This window comes from Chaetura pelagica, unplaced genomic scaffold, assembly GCF_000747805.2.
Source record: "Chaetura pelagica isolate M959 unplaced genomic scaffold, ChaPel_1.0 scaffold1203, whole genome shotgun sequence".
Classification (NCBI taxonomy): Eukaryota; Metazoa; Chordata; class Aves; order Apodiformes; family Apodidae; genus Chaetura; species Chaetura pelagica.
Window position 1 is genome coordinate 69,422 of NW_009952725.1, and position 20,331 is coordinate 89,752.

Genomic DNA, 20,331 nt, shown 5'->3' on the forward strand with positions numbered 1-20,331 from the left:
CAGCACATCATCAAGTTTCAGTACTGTAAATTAGTGACTGCAATTTCTTTTAGAGCTCTCAGGAGTTAAAAAATCAATGGTATCAAATTGCAGGAACTACTCTTTGCAAGTAAAGGCCTTTTAACTCTCGCCTTTTATGGCACTAGGAAACAGTAACACTGAATTGTTACTGATGATCTGTGTGCAAAATTTCTGAAGCACAGTAAGATAGATTCCTTTACTGCTCTTGTAAGCAACTAGCAATGTCACTGTTAAAACTTGATGAAGATCAATGGCATGAAGAAAACTATTGACTAAATTTCATTTGCTTTTGAATCAGATAAAAAGTCACTTCAGCTTTTAGCTAGATTTTAGTTACTAAAATATTTGGCAGTTAGAGAAACTGCATCAAAATGAAGTATCTCAAGTGATTGCATTACCTGCACTTTCTCAATAAAACCTGAGGTTGAAGTTATTACATATAGGAGGTGAATACACTCCCGAGTTGAGTGAAAGATATTTTTTACATTAAAAAAAATAATCACCAAGGTTACCTCTCATTTCTAACACAATATGAAAATGCATATTTTGTATCTCACATTCCCTTACTAATACTGAAGCTGAAAGAATCCTTTCATGATATTTTTAACCAACCTCCTCCTCCATCAGGTTCTAAAAGGAAAAAATACTTAGCAAGTTCAATACAGAGTGCTCTCTGAGCTCTGCCAGAATAAAGCTTTAATTAAATACTGATACCCTTGGGGAACAGAACACCACAATGGTAGGTGAACAGCCCTCCATAACCTGGTGGGCTTTGCCTACAGATTGTCAGAGAAACACAGAACAAGGTGCTGCTGAGCTGGGGAGATCTCTGGCAAGGGCAGCACAAGTCGGTCTCTCCCTGCATGGCCATGTGTTTTCTCACACTCCGGTGCTTTACAAGGTGGTTGGTAACCTCCTCCTCTTGGTTCTATAGCAGGTAAGTGGAAATGGTTCAGGGAAGACTTAAGTTCCTTCTGTTTCTCAGACTGTTGAGGAAACAACAGAAGTTTGAAATCCGCTCTGTAAAATACCTTTTGCCATTGCACCTTGAAGAACAAGTTAGAATCTATACCTTGATGTTTGATCCAAAAAATCTAAGGGACCGCAACACGGAGGCTTCACCATTTTCCTTAGGTGGCTGGAAAACAGAATGTAATGTAGGAGTAGAGCAGGAAGGCAGTGAGGCTAGTCCAGAATTACTGATTTTTGGTAATTCTGTACCAGAAGCTCCATGTTGTTTTGTTTTTTCCTGGACTCGCCCAACATAATGCTTTTAAAATAAATAAACAAGATTCAGTTCCTTTCTTAGGGCAGCTTAAGGAATAAAAGTAAAAGAAAATTCAAATTATTAGGAAAAAATCCCCAAGAACCTCAGCCAAATACTACTTTAGCTAATTCTTTTTTCAAAATTTATGCTTCACTTTATGTTTCTTGCAATTTTTCCTAAGGAACTTGATGAACCCCAGAGCTAAAGTGGTGGAAAAAGTGGCTGCTCCAATGGAAGAAGAGTTTGTGCTTTCAAGGTTAAATGCACAACAGAAGTTTGGAGGTTTTTGCTACTGTAATTTGTTTTTGAGAAAAACATGTTTTTCTCAAAAACAAAGTTTTCGTGTAATACTAACTTCAATGTCACTTTGCAGACTGAGCAAACCCTTATGAGTGAGTATGTTGAGCTTTTTTTCACATAGGTTTAATATAAACAAAGTTTTAGTTTGCCAGAATTTTTAATCAGATTTTAATTTTTTTATTTCCAGCATCAAATACAAGTTTAGGGTTTTCCCAAATACCAGGCAAACACGGGATAGTTAAGTTTAAAAAACCCCTCATATTTATTTGCTCAAAATGTAGATTGCAGACAGAAACAAGCAGAAACACCTTTTCTGTCTCTGCTACAACTCTTCAACAAAATGAGAATGATACTGAAAAAGCCTACATAGAACTGACCCTATAAGTAATAGCAACTATGACAAGAGCCTACTGAAAGGATTAAGTGGTATCACAGCTTCTAAATTATAACTTGAGTTTCAGGGCTTCAGGGGGAGGGGAGGGAACTGCATCAGGCCCAATCCAGACCAGCGCTTAGGCAGATGAATAAAACCAAGTAATTATCTTAAGTCAAACATTTGTTTCTAGCTAACAAGCTCAGTGTCACAAATTACTTTCTCTAAATGGGCTGACAGTTCTCCCACTTAAATATTACCTGTCTTTGACTTCCCTTTGAAACTTGCAACAAATGCAGAGGTACCGACCCTGATTTATTTCCAAGTAATCTTATTTTTTTGTGCAAGGCCAAAGGTTGTGTATCAGCTCCCCTAAAAAGTTTGGGGAAAATAAGAAAAATAAAGAGAAAAATATCAGTTGTGCTTTAGGTCAAGTTTGAACTCAATGCGAAGAATTCCACTCTTTGTATTGCAAGTTATGTACTAGCACTGTAAACAAACTTAATTTCAGTCCACTTGAAATTATAAGCACACATCATTCCCCCCACTTTTTAATGTTAGTCTTCAAGATTAAAGTGATTTGAAGTTACTTGCCAGAGTTCTTGAAAATAAGAGTGCTGTAATGCTTGATGGGCAGCAATTCTCTCATCAGGGTCATATTTTAGCATTGCATACAGGAGAGAGAAGCCTTTGGCAGACAAATTGTGCACATGAGGAGGTATTCCTTTTCCTTTCTTAATGGGGAAATCAAAACTGGCAATTCTTGGCCTGTGTTAAGCAAGTTGAAAACAGTTATTTATGCACACTCAGAGAAAAGTACAATTTAGTGAAAAAAAATTATTCTCATCTGATGTAGACAACCATTTACTAGGGACACAAGCAATACTTGGAAAAAAAATTTTTTTCCTAATAAGTTATGTCATTTGCTTTAAACAAATAAAAGGTCAAATAAAATTGATACAGGCTCAGATTTCCTCTGCTCTGTCTACAAGGATCACGCTGTGTGTCTCTGGGCAGGGGTAAGAGACATGGCTCTTTGGTCAGCAGCATTGCCAACAGAAATAGATTTTGGTGGTGGTTCCCTGAGGAGAACTTGCACACAGTTGTACAGTTACAGTGTGGATGTTCAAACAGTGAGGTTAATAACCATGGGAATACACACTTACTGCTTGAACTTGAGGAGAGTTTTGCTAGCAGGAGTGCCTAAAATGTCATGGATTTTGGAAATCTGGTCCAGCTCATTATATCCAGGAAAGAGAGGCTGAAAACTGCAAGGTGAGAGATGGTGTTAGCACTTGAGAAGACACAATTAAATTAAAGTGGCACCCCTGCCACTTCAGTTAAAATTTTTTCATTTATGAGGAAGATACATTTTAGAATTGTTAATTTGTGAGCAGTTTAATACCAATAAACAACTGAAGGACAACACGTGAGCAAAGATTAATACTGTGTGTCTGGGTGGACAGAGCAGTTTGGGTTCTTAAACAGAACTCTATAGTTGACCTCTCCTCACAGGTTTGGGGTAAAATATTATAGAATCATAGAATGGTTTGGGCTGGAAGGGACCTTAAAGTATCATCGACATCCAACCCCTCTGCATAAGCAGGGACACCTCCCACTAGACGAGGCTGCTTAAAGCCCCATCCAACCTGGCCTTGAACACTTTCAGGGATGGGGCATCCAGAGCTTCCCAGGGCAACTTGTTCTAGTGTCTCACCAACCTCATAGTGAAGAATTTCTTCCTAATGTCTAATCTAAATCTCCCCTCTTCCAGTTTAAAATCACTACACCCTCGTCCTGTCACTATATGCCCTTGTAAAAAGTCCATCCCCGGCTTTTCTGTAGGTCCCTTCAGGTACTGGAAGGCCACTACAAGGTCTCCCCAGAACCTTCTCTGGGCTGAACAACCCCAATTCAGCCTGTCCCCATAGGAGAGGTGCTCCAGCCCCCTCATCATTTTTGTGGCCCTCCTCTGGACTCGCTATAGAGCTCCCTGTCCTTCCTGTGCTGAGAACTCCAGAACTGGACACAATACTCCAGGTGGGGTCTCACAAGAGCAGAGGGGGCCCTGCTTCTTTTGATGTGTAAAGAGAACATCCCTCCTGGCGAAAAGCAATGGATATGGGACTGTGTTTTTTCCAGTGAAGTGGCAGATCCCAGAAGACAATGGGTTTCCTCATTTCAAGAGAGCAGAGCCAAGCAGTCCCTTTTGTTGTGCATGCACATAGAAATATATAAGAAACATCCCATTCCTAACACACAGGTTATTTGCAAGCAGCAATACTGGAAAGTTGGTAATTTGAACTGCATTCCTAAGCTTGATCCTCAGCTAACAGAAAACTTGCAGAGAGTCCTTGAAAATGTTGTTTTCAATAGAAAAATCTGACTTAACAAGTTAGGTCCACTAACATTTTTTTTCTTGCACATGTTGCCTTTTCTCATGTTAGCAGAGCATCTCCTTGGGCTTACAATTTAAGAAATGCTTCAGTAGCATCACATGATTCTTGAAAGCAACACATTCAGCCCTCTTAGCAGAAGGAGGAGAGTTCTTGTAACTGCAAATTCAAACAGCTGGCTGCACACTGCTCTGAAGGTCTTTATAAAGCTTTGAGTAGAGGAAGCAGAAAAAAAGAGATCTGATTCATCTTGTGCAGCTATATTGAGACAAGCAGTTGGGAGCAGCTTCTGCGTGAACTACGAAAATGTCCTGTCTCTAAATGTAGAGCTTTAACTTAGAGAAGGACAATCCACAAAAAATCTAATCTGGGAACCATGATTTATAAGGAACAGAAAGAGGGAGATCCAAAGTTTAAAAGATAAGCATGGCTGAGTAAAATGTAAAGCATAACGGCTTCCACAAATGCTCACTAGCATTAAAAAGAAACAAACCTCTCAATAACTTCCTTTAGCTTGGCAAAGCCATATCTTTTTTAATTCAGTAAATTCCAATCAACATTCCTTATTTCTCTCTGATCACACCTATCAAGTCTGAAAATGTGCAGTGGTTGCGAAGAATGAAAGTTAGAATTATGAGGAAATATCCTTAAGGCTTTTTATCCTAAGAAAACTGAAGTTTTCAGTGTGTCACTTTCTCGCCCAACTTCAAAGCCCACCTGATTCAAACTGAAATGGAAAACCCCAACATTTTTAAAGCTTTTGGTCCCAATTTACTTTGTAAGGGAAGTTCCACATTTGGGATTTTTCTGTTAACAATTTTCTGACCAAAGCAGAACTGTTTCTACAAGTTAGCAGGTAAAGCATAAGGATTGTCATGTAATGTGATGGTGATGGCGGCAGCTGCACTTGCCATGTGGAGGAGGAGGAAAGAAGCAAAACAAATGTTATCTCTCCTGGTTGCATATCAGAGACAGCAGTGTGGGAGGAGAATAAAGAACTGCTGCTGTTGCTAGGGCACAAAGATATTGGAGAGATACTCATGGTGGTTATTTTTCCTTTTTTTCCTTGAAGACCAGTAACAATTTTCATTGAGTTATAGTTTCATCATCATTGAAAAGCTTAAAGGATTTTAATCTGGGTTTTCCTGAAATCATCCTTCATCAGAAGCCAAATTCAAAATATTGCAGGACATAAGATCCTTGTGCAAGAGTTTTAGACACTACAATATAAATCAAAGGGAATGTCTTTCTAATTTCTGTTTTTCATAGAATCATAGAATCATAGAATCTTAGGGGCTGGAAGGGACCTCGAGAGATCATCTAGTCCAACCCCCCTGCCAGAGCAGGGTCACCTAGAGTACATCACACAGGAACTCATCCAGGTGGGTTTTGAAAGTCTCCAGTGAGGGAGACTCCACAACCTCCCTGGGCAGCCTGTTCCAGTGCTCTGTCACTCTTACAGTAAAAAATTTTTTTCGGATATTCACCTTGAACCTCCTATGCTCCAATTTACACCCATTACCCTTTGTCCTATCACTGGTCATCACTGAGAAAAGCCTAACTCCGTCCCCCTGACACTCACCCCTTACATATTTGTAAACATTGATGAGGTCACCCCTCAGTCTCCTTTTCTCCAAGCTAAAGAGACCCAGCTCCCTCAGCCTTTCCTCATAAGGGAGATGTTCCACTCCCTTCATCATCTTCGTAGCTCTGCGCTGGACTCTTTCGAGCAGTTCCCTGTCCTTTTTGAACTGAGGGGCCCAGAACTGGACACAATACTCCAGATGTGGCCTCACCAATACAGAATAGAGGGGGAGGAGAACCTCTCTTGACCTACTAACCACACCCTTTCTAATGGACCCCAGGATGCCATTGGCCTTCTTGGCCACAAGGGCACATTGCTGGCTCATGGTCATCCTCCTGTCTACCAGGACCCCCAGGTCTCTTTCACCTACACTACTCTCCAGCAGGTCAGCCCCCAACCTGTACTGGGACATGGTGTTGTTCTTCCCCAAATGTAAAACTCTGCACTTCCCCTTGTTGAATTTCATCATGTTTCTCCCCGCCCAACTCTCCAGCCTATCTAAGTCTCTCTGAATGGCAGCACAGCCTTCTGGTGTGTCAGCCACTCCTCCCAGCTTAGTGTCATCAGCAAACTTGCTGAGGGTACATTCTATACCCTCATCCAGGTCGTTGATGAAGATGTTGAACAACACCGGTCCCAGTACCGACCCCTGTGGGACTCCACTAGTCACACACCTCCAACCAGATTCTGCCCCATTGACTACAACTCTCTGACTCCTTCCTTTCAACCAGAAAGGTTCTTTGCAGAAGAGCAAGTCAAAAAAGAGGGAAAAATTTAACCATCAAGTGCTTTAAGTCTGAAGACAGACAGTGATGCTCATGGCAGGAAATGAGCCCTCCTCTCTTCAGAGATGAAGCAGAGAAAACAAGTTCATACCAAACTCAAACACAAAGCCAATGGAAACAAAACCCAAAGAACCAACAAAAAAAAATAATCAAAAAACCTCAATCAAAAAACCCCAACAAACTGTTTAAAAATGTTATTTTGCTTGTAAATAATATTTGTTGGTACTATGTTCTCTTGAACATCCTACAGCTTTACTCCTAACCTGCCATAGGGTGCAGAGTGTCAGACAAGACAGGATTACTGCCTCATGAGCCCTGCAGACTAATCACAAAAGAAGCTTCCACAAAACCATGGAAACAAAGATCATAATAACCACAACATGTGCTACTTATTTGAGTTATATTTTTACTTTCTTGATTCATAATAAGCAAAACCGTCCACTGAACACTGTACCTTGCCATTTCATAGAAAACACAGCCAGCACTCCAAACATCCATTTTGTAACTGTAGTAGCCATTTGTAAGCAAACATTCAGGTGCTTGGTACCAGCGTGTGCAGACATAGTCTGTATGGGGCTGCTTAGAATAGATATTTGTACAAGATCCAAAGTCTCCCAACTTCAGGGTGTTCTTCTGCAAAAACAAAGTATTTTGATTAATTAGAAATGCCAAAATATTAAAGCAAAGATTTTCTTTAAACGTGTGAAGTAGTCATCATAAAAAAAACAACCACAGATACTTCAAGGAGAAACTTTGAGAAATCCCAAGGATAGTAATATGGCAGTAAAACTGCATTGAAATACCAAGTAGCTTGAAGATACCTGTGTCCCATAATATGTGCAAACACCATTCTGTACATCATTAAAATAAAAAGCTAAGAGTTAATTAAAAAGAATATGGACTATTATTGAAGGGCAGGATGATAAATAGGACATCTGGATGAAGTTATTTTCTTAGAGTTCTTGTATTTCGCAGTGATGCAACAGGTGGTTTTGGCTTCTCTTTGTCATGGCTCCTCATGTACACTTCTAAAACTTAAACAAAAAACTTATCGCCAGAAAAGAAAATGTCCTAAACAGAATTTTGAAATCCTTCCTTTTCAGACATGAGCAAAATAACATGCTCAGGAGAGTAGATTTTAATGAAGAAATAAACTGAAAGTTTCTACTCTCTTTTGTATGAGTAACTTCCACTAAATGCAGGAATTGGATGCAGAAAGCAAGCTATTGAATCCTGTTGCTTGTTCCTAGGCTGACACAGAAAGGAAAATATCTATTGATAGAGGATAAAGAACAGGTTTGTAGATCAGAGTGACCACATGCAGGCTGTAACACATCCAATCCATTTCAGGTTTTAGCTAACAACAAATTTGGCTGTTCATTCCTCTAAATCAGGAATACAGTATGATAAGTAATGGTCTATAGTATTTTAAAACTATACTTTTATTAATGAACAAGCACTACTTCTCAGAGTAAAGAGAAAAATACTGATATGCTTCACTTTCAGTTAAATATTCTCACATAAAAGTAATTACCTTTATTAATATGTTTTCTGGCTTCACATCCCTGTGAAATATCCCATTTCTGTATCAATATAAACACAAGAGAGAAAAGTTCAGTTAAAAGATAAACTTTATCAGTGATTCCACCATGCTGACACAACAGGTATGGGAATGGGGAAAGGGTAAGACTAGGGAGGGGAGGCCAGCCTTTCTGCTTTCACTCTCACCAGGTCTACCAAAGGACTGCAAAGGCCACCCCTTCCCAGAAGGGCTTCCTGCAGCAGCTGCTGAGGACCCTTTTGGGTGCTGCCAGCAGCATGGGCTGCCTGCTTGCTGCCTCCCAGGGCTCTGCTACAGGCAAAGATGCATCTGGGCAAAGGCCTTTTCTCTCCCTGCAGCAGCCTGCTGCCCCAGACAGCTGTAGGTCTCTGCTTAGAGATGACCCTGACATAAATGTATAATAAATACATTGACTGTAAAACTGTTGCTGAACCAGGTCTCTTACCTATGTATGTAATCAAGAGATTTGCATAACTGGTACATGTAGTTCATAAGTTTTTTTTCAGGTAATGGCTTTCTCCTTCCTAGAATTAAATTTCAAGTTGTACAAGTCCTTTTTAGCAAATAAGAGAACACACACACAAAAAACTACTTTTCAGCTTCCAACAGTGCATTAACACTACCTATTGCAGTTATACTATTTCTGTCATTTATAGCTACCTTCGTAATCCATTTTCTACTCAACTTCAGACACAATTTAGATTTCAGTATGCACCAGAATAGCTCAGCTAACAACTGTCAATTCAAAAGTCTGTGATGCCTTAGCTTTTACTGCATGTTCTTCTTGCAGTATGTTTTCCAGGTTCTAACAGAACTGCAATACTTCACTTCTAAACGTCTCATTTCCTCTCTAAACAAAGTAATTGTCCTTAAGGTTCAAGAGTCAAATCAATCACCTCGGATTACTGCAGTGCTTCAATGACTGCAATTCACATTTGACTTGCAAATTCAAGGTCAACCTATGTAGTGTAGCTTGCTTATTGCTGTTGCACAATAATGAGTTATAATATTAATCTATTTTTCAGAGCCATTCAATAACTACTCCAGTTTTTTTTCTTTTATAGGCTCCAAAGGCCTTCTGAGCTTGTTGTAAAGCCGTTATGTAACACTGCAATGTCATCAGCAGAGGCAGAAATGACCACATTTTTTAAAAACAAAGCAGGTACTGATCTGCCTGCTGACAGTAGTATGAGTAATTGGCTGGGGAGGAGGAGGGAGATTACCAGGACACTAACTCATTGAGGCTGCAGGGCCCAACAGCCAGCAGGACCCGTGTTCCTGACTGATTCCAGCACTCCTCCAGCCACCACATAATCCACTGAGCAGGATTAGGTAACAAAGCACTTGAGATGGAATACCATATACACCAGGAACTGCAGTATTATTGCCCCAGTAGAGGTAAATGGTGTTTTTAACATCAGGATTTTTGTCATTCATAGTAGAAAAGATTTTATAAAATGCAGCTATTCAAACCAACTTGGATTATTATTAGTATTTAAAATATCAGGGCTTCACAAAAACGAGTTTTGCTCAATTGTTTTTTCATTACAGGCCACTAGTAAAATCTGGTACAAATGCTCTTCTACTTCCAGATTTATCATTAGAGAAACCTAAGCTAGAAATAATGATGAAGGGAATCATAAGGTGACAGCACGTGAGGCTACATCTGTTTTCACTTGAGGCATCTTCTCCATCTCTCTCTGAGCCATATTTTTTAATCACTTTGGATGACCCAATTGATACCACTACAAATTAATAGCAAGAATATTATGACTTTGTGTAAAGACAAATGGCCTTGTCTTGATTAATAACACAAATCTGTTGGTTTATTAAGGAAAAAAAACCCAGAGAATCAACTTTCCACATTAGTAGCATGACAATAAACTATTCTAATTACAGAAGTGTCTCCATACACCTTGTCAAATTAGAAATTAATTTTCAGTCAACTCCTGCTTCAAGTTTTTCTTCATTACAAAATTTCATACAAACCATGTTTGCCGCTAAACTTTTCTAACGGAAAGCTTTTTTAAGTTGCTCTGCAGCTATATCAGAATTAATTTTGCAAAATTTATAGTCAGGAGGTGACAAGCATTCACATTACTATACACTAGACATTTTCAAAAGACTACAAATCATCTGAAATTTAACTACTTTTGTACACTCTGAAAACAGTTTAATGACAGAGCATTGCTAATGAACACAGCTGAATTGTTCTACAAATTAGTAATAAACTCCTTCAGACCTCAACGCTGAAAATTCAAAAGGACCTCCTTCTACTTCCCATTGTTATCCAAATATTCTCAGTCAAAGTGTTCTGGCTCAGAAAGATTAACATTGCAATTTAATTACATACTTGGCATTTCTGCCATATTGATTATTTGAAATTACTCCCACGTTACATTTATTGACTTTGCAATAAGCCACAAGTAGAACTGCTCAAGGGAGAAAACAAATAAAAACCTATTTCTGCCCTGTAGGAAACTGTGTTGTTGATACATCTACTTTGAAACTCTAAAGTTAACTTCTGAAAAATGCAAAACACTCAATTACTTTAAAACTGCAAAATATCAAAATACTTGATTTAACTTATTATAATCTTAATCAGAATCCGTTTTTCATTTTATGATTTGATGAGCTCTATCCCATGTGCCACCACCACATAATACCAGGTGAAAAAAAGACATTGTATCATGGTAAACACAGTCCAGACACAAAATCCAAACTCTAAGAAGAACCAGCAATTTATAGTAGTTTAGACAGACCCAGATCAATGTTTGGATAACCCCTAATGGCAGCATTTCAGATTACAAGTGAACACAGATTTAATTTTGAACTGATTCACCATGCCATAAAGAAAGTAAGTTTTTAAAACTAAGTGGCAGGAAAACAACCACCTTATGTAAAATTGGAATTTTATAAAAGATTTATTAAAAAACCCCAAACAACACAAAACAAAACATAGCAGAACTTACTGAAACTATTAGACTAATTTCCATCATAATGCTTAATATAGAAGGCTTCTTCACATGAAAGGAATGAAACAGTGATAAATGTAGAAAAAAAAAAAAAAAGGAAATACTCTGAGGTTAAAAAAAAGGCAGTTAAAGAAGAAACCAAAGCATTCTGATTTTTCTTAACTAACGTCCAGTATCTTTCCTGGAAGGAGAAGATGCAGAAATGTTTTTAATGCACTGGACTAACTTAATATCCAATGAGTACTCCTTCCTATACGCCATTACTCTGACTTTACAGCTTAAAAAATTATCCTGGAAAATAAGATGTCTTGTTAAAATCAGCAAATATTCATGTCTACTTCAGTGATGAGCAAAGCAACTGCATTTTAACCTCAAATTCTTATTTAGGTCAGGAACTCCTTCTATTAGACATCCAAATACCCAGGGTCACTAACGTAATGTTTGGGAGCAGGTCTTTTATCCATTCCATTAGACTGAAATACAGTTGCATGCTCAGTTACTTAAATGACTCTCCCAACTGTTAAGACATTACACAATTTTAATTACTCAGAAAATCCTCTTTTAGTATTGAATTACAAGTATCCCTTCATTTACTGTCTCCAACGCCTTTGGTGTCTATATGAGATCTGGTTTTAAATCAGCTTTTTTTCTAAACTGTTTGTAGGAACTCTGCTTTAAGCTCTATGGTCTCCTGTCTGCTTCAATAAACAGCTCCAGAATTGTTAAGTACAGGAGGTTTCAGGAATAATGTTAATTTTATAGAGAAAATTTGGTTAAAAGCATTTCAACTAGATACAATAACTGAAAAATCACTATTTATTGATTCAGTAGTTTCTGAACAAATGAAGTAATTTTCTTCTTATATCATTACAGTCCTAACAAATAGCCTATTTTAAGTTGTACATTTTCTTACATAAAGGAATTATTTTGTGTTTTGCAGTCAATATTATTTCCCTGTTTTTGTATAAAGTTTGACTGCAGAAATAGATGTCCACTGACCTGATTAATTACAAACCTTCTGCATACATCCATGCCTTAAACAAGTGGGTATATTGCACTGGAAAGAAATAAAGAGTAAAGTACTACAGCACAAAAACTCTCTCGAGTTTTATAACATCTAACAGTCAACAACCAACTGAAAAACAATTAATTACACTATACAAGAGTGTGTTCCTTAAGGATAAGCTACATACCTTTTATCAGTTCATAAATACTCAGGTCCATAAGTTCACAGATCAGTGAAAGGGTGCCATCTTTTTTATCACTAAAGAAACAAATAAGGAGACTTTAAGGCAGAAATGTTGATTTGTACACAGCATAGAAAAGAGTTCTTAGTTCAACCAGTATAAAAAAAATGACATTTGCATTTTTAATTGGTATTTTCTCATAGAAGTTTTTTCAACTTAGGGCCTGAGATATCCTAGTTTTAGTTTATGCTATCCAAAGTGTCCATTGCAAAAGTTAACTGATTTACTCCATGAAGTCACTTGAAGGCATGTTTTTCTGGGCATATCACACTGTTCAGTACCATGAAATGTCCAGTAAATTAACTGATACCATCTTACAAGAAAAGATAAGAAAGCCATTCTGCCGTATATGAAAATACTTTTTTGTTCTATTGCATGGAACTGAGTATCTAACTGGAACCTGTGTTTTGCTGACAACAGCACTTAAGTATTATCACAATATTATAATAGATTTGACACTATTTTCTGTTTCACTGCTCTGCAGGGGCAGATGTCTTTAGGTCTTCAGGTTTTTTTTAAGATAACTGCTTTAAAGTACACCCCCTCTGTTGCATGAACTCAGACAGCAAATGGTTGGGGGTACAATCTGCAATTCAGTTTGCAGACAGACTGTGAAGGAGCTAGGCAAGCTGGCTGGCCATCTGGATTACACTTTGTTACCAACACAGCAGCTGAAGCTGAGAATTCCAGAAAGCTAAGCTGCTGACACCATTACTGGCTTCCCAAAGACTTGTAGAAAACAGCCCTGTCAATAACAGTACAGTACCAGAGCCTTAAGCAGAGGAATAAAACAGCCTGAAGAGCTTGAAAAAAATATTTTAGAGCAGTCAAGTTTTGTGTCAAGCATTTGAATAATAAAGTGTATGACTGTTGTTGCATAGTGATGACATTTAATGTGCAGTGATGGAGTAGATGCTGTTATAAAACCTGATCTCTTTGTGAGACAGAACAGGTCTGCAGGTGACACTTAAGTGTCTAACAGGGCTAAGGAACCCAACTTCACCACTGACTGATCTATTTCCAAGCTCATAGTTCAGCTGCTGCCTAATTTAGAGATCTAAACTTCTATTATTGCAATGGAGTGTCTGTAAAGCTTCCTATGAAATGATACTGCCAATTAGTTTGCCTCAATCCCTAGTTCAAACTGACAAAGACCCCTGAAGTACTACAGCCTATTTCAGCAGATAAGCTCTGACCGAAACAGTCTCCAGTAGAGGTGATGTCATGCAGTTAAAGCACCCAATGAATATGGCACATGGGTTGAAATTGCCAGCAAATAGTACATATTATTGTATGAAGTTTAGATACACGTACAATATATCTAGTTTGTAATTTTAATTGTGACATTGAAATAACTTTGGTATGCTGCAAAAGAGACAGAGCAAGTGAGAGCTACATCAGATTTTCTTAACAACAAGGCATGGATACTTCAGAATTTGACAAATTTGTTGGTTTTTTTTTGTTCTGTGGGGGCAAAAAAATAAGATGTTTAAGTGGCTACAGGTTAGTTGCCTCTATACCTAAAAGTTACTGGATATCATTCAAATAAAGGAATAAGAAATAAATAAATTATTACCATACTTACAAAATAACTTCATGCAACGTAATGATATGAGGATGAGGATTCAGCCTTCTTAGTGCTTTTACTTCTCTCAGATCATTCACTTGTTTCATACTAAAGTTGAATTAAAAAGAAAAGTGGAAGACTGACTTGCGGGCAGGGACTGGATGATAATTCATTCTTTCCTGTCATGAGACAGGACCTACTCTACTCTGTTCTGTAACTGAACTTTTAACACAGGGCCTGATAAATTGTTTGCCCGCTTGATTTCCTTATAGAGCATATCAGTGATCAGCGGAATGGCTTCCCTGCTTCTTGCAGGCTGGAGTACATGGACTTACCCAAACTAGATAAGTAGTAATGTATTGTGCTCCAGACATCAGTTACCATGCCAAGAAACTATCTGGGAGGAATTTTGTGCTGCATAACAGTATACATGATACTGCTTATTCTGCACTGGTGTAGCATACATTCCAACTACTGCTCAGCAGGAGACTGAAAGTGACAATCTAGCCCTGCCAAATTTAACACTTAATTTTAAGTTTTGAAAAATATGAAAAATACATGAAAAAACCCATGAAAAATAGACACCATTCAACTATTGTTTCATTGGTATGTTGCCCTTCTAGATTTTAACAAACTACAAGCTACAGAAACTCTACGGAAGAAGCAGGAAACAGAGTTTTGCACACATTTAATGGATCAGAACAGGACATAGAAGCCTTTTCACAGTCAGACTTGAAGGTAAACACCAAAACAGTATTTTCCAATTTGAAACTAGAAGGAGCTTGTATGGGCAGGTTAAAACACTGTTATCTGTTGCTAAAAGAACATGTCATCAAAACACGTTCATCAAAACGTGTTCATCAAAACAATAAGTCGGTCAATTCATCAAAGGGTTAAAGGCCTAAAAAGATGTTTTAAACATGCTACATGGAAAAAAAGAATCTGCTTGTTATGCCCTATTGTTACACTCTACCACTGAATTGTGCATCATCTTTCTTTGATGTAGCTACGCAGTTAGTTTAAATGCTCTTTTGACCATAAATTGGACAATTTGTTCAGTTGTAGGTAATGTACAAATGGACCAAGAGTTCTTTAACATCATTTGAAGATATTTCAGTTCTCTCTTTTTTTTTTCTTTTTTTTTCTTTTTTTTTTTTTTTTAGCTTACAGTCTTTGAAGCTCTGAGTTACATTGTGAAATCTCATGAAGGAGCAAAATGTCCCATTTTACTTTATACGTATTAATGTGTCACTCCCACTGACTTCACTGGGAACTTAATGTATTTAACTGAGAACACAAAGTCAGTGACCCAAAAGGCACTGTTTGGCACTTGTATATTTGGAGGAGAACATCAAGTCTACCTCCACTTCCACACAGCCCTCTCCTCTATGTTCCTAACTGATAAACAGCATCTATTTGTGACCATGTAGCAAGTCGCTGATGGATATAATAAAATATAAATGCAAATATGAACTAATGCTATATGTGAACTGAGGATAAACACAGTGGTTTTAAATTCCATTAAAGCAGTATTTAAGTAAGACTGAAAAAAGTATTGTCCAGGGAGAGAACTGACACATTTCCTCCTAGTATTATTATTAACAGCAAAAACAAAACCATGACAAACACACACAGTGCATTTGGAAATGCAGACAGTTTTCATTCTTCTTCTTCCGCCCTCAACCCAGTGGCCAGGCAGCACTTAGTACAGTGGATGACATCAATTAGAGCACCCAGGGAAATAACCCCAATGCCAAATGGGAAGGTCCTGCATTATCAGCAGCAGAATTCCCTTTCTGTACTACATGCAAACCTTTTTAATACATGTGTACTCAAACTTCACTTAGTCTTAATTTCACACTTCCCCACCAAACTTAAATACAATTTTCTGTGGTACTATCACTACATACCTTTGAAATGGTTGCTTCATGCGTTTACATGCATAGTACTTTGCATCCCTAAGACTCAGTGTCTTCAGAACATCAGCAAATGTTCCCTCTCCTATCTTACAAACTGGTTTATAGTCTAAAAACAAAAATATACTGTTTCAGCATGTTAGAAACAGAAACTGTTACAAAGACTGCATATCAAGCCATACTTGATTTGTTAAATTCTGACTAATGGAAATTTTGTAAATAAAAGGGTTTTTTGCTAACACATAAGATATTTATTTATATCTTAGACAATAAACTACTATCACCTTGCTCAGAGACATGATGCCGCTGCGCACAGCACTTCACACCTTTGTTCTGCTGCAGCCCATTAGCAACTCATACATGAACTTACTCTGATTCTTCCATCAAAAAAAAAATCTTTATTTAAAAAAAACAACAACACACAACTCTTATTTTTATGCATTGAAAACAAAAAAATTATCTTGAAAAGCAAGTGTCTCCTGTCATTGTTTCAGCATGGGTTTTATTGTTCTTTTGGCTTGGCTTTAATAATGAAGTGCACCAAACAAGGGTGTGAGAAAACAGTCAATTCTAGTTCTGCAGAATTTTAAGCCGTCAAGTAGATAATATAGGGTTATGAAGAAGGCTGTATTTATATTAATTTATTAGACTTTTTCCAATTTCCTTCAGCATTGACATTTCTTTTATTTCCTTCTTTATTGTCCTTCAGCTTTGTGATTAACTTTTCCTTACCAATCCCACTGCCTGGTTCCCTTCACCCACTTTGTCCTCCTGGTTCCTTCTATTTTTAGTACCTACATATTCTATCCTTGATAATTCTTCCAGTATTTTCATCTGAGCACAAGCTAATTTTGGTTACCTTTATGCTGCTGTTGCTTTTGACATAGTCTTACTATTTAAGAAAGATCCAAACCCAGTCATTTTGAGGGATGCAGAGCAGGAAACTTTTTTTATCATGTTCAACCCTTTATGGGAGCCAGAATAATTGTAGGAGCCTTAAGCTATGTTAACAGCAGCAAATTCAGTGAAGTGCAGTTGCCAATATTCGTTACTGGGACAACAGCCCCTGGCATGGATTCAGCCTCTGACAACCACCACTCTCCTCAGCAACTTCTCAGCTTGATGTAAGGACTCCTAAGGTCATTCCTCAAGCACTTTCTGTCCTACTGCCTTGTTTTGGAAGATAAGAGAATTCACTAGCATAGATGTGGGCCTTTTCATGCCAATTGCTGTTTGTGTCCAAGGAGGTTTCCATATATGTTTAATTTACAAGTGTAAATACAGCTTCACAGTGGAGAAAGCCTGCCAAAAAATTTTGCTGAGGAAAAAGTTACTTAGGCAGGGATATTCTAACACTGTCTTCCAACTACCCATCAATTTATGTTGTCTTCATTACTTTTCTCCTCCCCAACTTTCACACTTACTCCTGTTAAAAAAAAAAAAAAAAAAAAGGTGGGGAGGTGTCTCTCTCCTCTCCTCATGATCCAACTAATTCTATTTTAATTAGCAGAAAACTCCCCCTTGGAAATCCCTCTTCAACACAGTTGCAGCACTTCTGTGAGAATTGTCAGTTGCTCTTTGCATTTTTATCACCTGATGCTTAGGTTTTCTGATAATTATCCATCATGCTGAATCATACACTGATTAGACCATCTAAATTTGAGTAACAGGAAAAAACAGAGCAATTTAAAATCAATTACACCATCTAATGCACTGTATGTAAATTGGCCACGTAGAAAACTGTTTTAAAAGCAGAAATAGGATTTGAAAATCATTACAGGTAAAGGAGGCAATCTCTAACAGAGATTCCAAAATAAGGAAGAGACCATGAGACTGTTTAATTCATGTGGCTATTATTTAATAACTGGTCAATTAGTGCTTTAAGCAGCGCGATCCCCAGCCTTTGGCATTTATTAAGCAACACAAATGAGCAAACAACATGCTTTGTCAGCAGAAATCACACTTTGCCTCATGCTCTCTACCCCCACCTTAAGTTTTAATTTCCCGTCTACATGGCTAAATATAATATGGAGATTGTAAATGCAGAACACTTAAATCTCACTCCTAAAAAATTCCAAAGAAAAAGTATCAACAGAGGGTTTTTTTGTAGCAACTGATCTTTTTTTTGAGCAGTCATGTGCTCACTGGATATGTTGTATGTTCATGGAAGGTCAGAGCCAGTCCCCTTGGAAAAGAATATGCAAAGCAAACAAAAAATAATTAGTTATTTATTGGCCTACTCTTTGATTCTGATAAATGGTAATACCATATTTTTACTTTCTTAAAAGCAAGTAATTGATTCTCTGTCATTAAAAATACCACCAAACAAATGAAATTACCTGAAAATAACATCTTAACATTTATGGTGCCATAGGTGCTAACAAACTATAATTGTTAGAGAAACACAGGCCAAGCATTACTGTTCGCATTTATTGAAAACATATATAAAGAAGTCAGATAGTATATGTTGATACAATTCAGTTTTGTTTATGTTTTTTCTGCACATGCATTTTGCTTCTACAAGAGAAGTCGAGATGAGAGTGGAGGGCTAAAAAAAAGTTATGACTAAAAAAATATGAAACTGAAGACTTCTAATAGTGTAAGAAGAATTAATCTTTTACACACTTTAAAGCATTCTTACAACACTAAGGATTTTTTCATGTAAACATGCAAGGTTTTATATTTTTTTAACAACAGAAGGCTATCTAAACAAAATAAAAACCCTAGACAAAAAACTGAGGCTGTAACCTGGTACTTAAGAGGGAATCATCCAGTGAAAAGAAGGACAGCAAAGTCCTGAATAATTTGAATTGCTTGAATTAAGTGCAGAATCAGGAATGAAAATTGCATTATGTGAAATGTCTCTTTGATGCAGAAAATCAACATGTAAACTCTCAACAAAACAGGTCACTGAGGCTGAGAGAGCTTCTCTCCTAGTCAGAAAATGAGAATGATCATGTAACAAGTTAGGTATAATTTAACGAGAAGCTGAAAGGAAATCAGACATTGTAAGAACAACACAGACGTTTGCATAGACAAAGAAGAAGTAAAACTTAGACTTCAAAGATCCTAACAATTTAATAAAAATTTTAACCCTGTCCACAAGCTGGGATTTCTGGAGATTCTTAAAAACCCACTTCAGCACCACATAACTGTAAGTGACAAAACACCCCCACCAAAACAAGGGACTTCAAACATACATTACAACAGTCGGGTCAAAATCTGTTAATTTAAAAAATTGCTACAGCTACAAATAAAAACTTATTATCAGGCTGTGCACCTGAATTTGTGGTACTAAAAGATGAAGAATGACATTAATGTTTAAAAGTATTATCAGCATATTAGGACTGAAATCCTTGAGGATGAAATTAAACAAACAGTGTCGTAATCACTGGTTAGCAATTCTTTCATGGCACATACATCAAGCTAGGTATTACTGAACCTCTTCCTTCCCTCCCCTCTGTTTCAGCACACACAGATGTTCAGCCTTAGAATTGCTAGCAGAGAGGCAGATAAGTGTTCAGAAGAGTAAGTTGTACCAATCTTAGCTGGTCTAACGCCAAAAAAGTGGTCATGAAAATGGTAGAGAGGAAATAACTCAACAGAAGGACAGTTTAATGTGCAGGAGAGCACAGAACCCAGGGATTAAAAGCCATGTGAATTTAAGGCATGGGCAACTGATGGAATTTAAAGACTATGCTTGTATTACTTTAACTAGAGAGCACAGAAAATCAATAACAATTTGGAATTAAAGAATCCAAGACAGAAGGACAGAAGTGACTGCACTGCCATAGTCAAAATAGAATATTATAAAACCTAAAGCAGATATTTTATTGCAAAGATGCCAAGATGCTGAGAAAGAAAAAGCCATTACATTTAAATGTGACATTGATGCATATGGGAAAAGAGAAAATGAAGAAAGCAAAAAGTTCAGCTCCAGCCAATTAAAAGGCCATGACACAAAATTATTGCATCCACAAAAATACCAAATGTTTAGGATGGAACATGGGATGGTTTGAAGAAGGATGCTAAGTAATAGAAGGAAGGAAGGACTTGCAAAACAAAGAAAGAAAAGACTTAGCAATTTCTATGAAAATACTTAGAAAGACTAGAAAACAGACAGGATACTGCTTCACGGGAAGGAGAGAGAGATTTATTAGCAGCTGCCTGTTGAAGAGGAGGACTGGCACAGAGACCAGCTCTCGGTCTCGGTAGGAAGATCTAGGAGTTGGCAGCGGGCTACAGTGACGGCGGCTTCCCGGGAATACAAAAGCATCTACAACCACCTCAGCCCGGGTCGTCCCCGGTGCCCCCGGGCCCGCGCCGCCGGTAGCGGCC

The 20,331-nt window shown here is 37.7% G+C and overlaps 1 protein-coding gene across 1 annotated transcript in view; it reads right to left on the reverse strand.

Annotated features, from left to right (window-relative positions):
• Positions 1-797: 797 nt before the first annotated feature.
• The window catches only part of MOK (MOK protein kinase), a 20,342-nt gene continuing 808 nt past the window's right edge, over positions 798-20,331 (reverse strand). Inside the window, exons 2-12 of the mRNA XM_009994696.1 lie at positions 15,988-16,102; positions 14,096-14,185; positions 12,457-12,527; positions 8,734-8,812; positions 8,262-8,310; positions 7,182-7,360; positions 3,128-3,229; positions 2,556-2,729; positions 2,222-2,333; positions 1,094-1,291; positions 798-1,007 (exon numbers count right to left, since the gene is read on the reverse strand). Of these exons, the coding sequence (XP_009992998.1) occupies positions 798-1,007; positions 1,094-1,291; positions 2,222-2,333; positions 2,556-2,729; positions 3,128-3,229; positions 7,182-7,360; positions 8,262-8,310; positions 8,734-8,812; positions 12,457-12,527; positions 14,096-14,185; positions 15,988-16,102 (1,379 nt within the window). The remainder of the gene's footprint in view (positions 1,008-1,093; positions 1,292-2,221; positions 2,334-2,555; positions 2,730-3,127; positions 3,230-7,181; positions 7,361-8,261; positions 8,311-8,733; positions 8,813-12,456; positions 12,528-14,095; positions 14,186-15,987; positions 16,103-20,331) is intronic.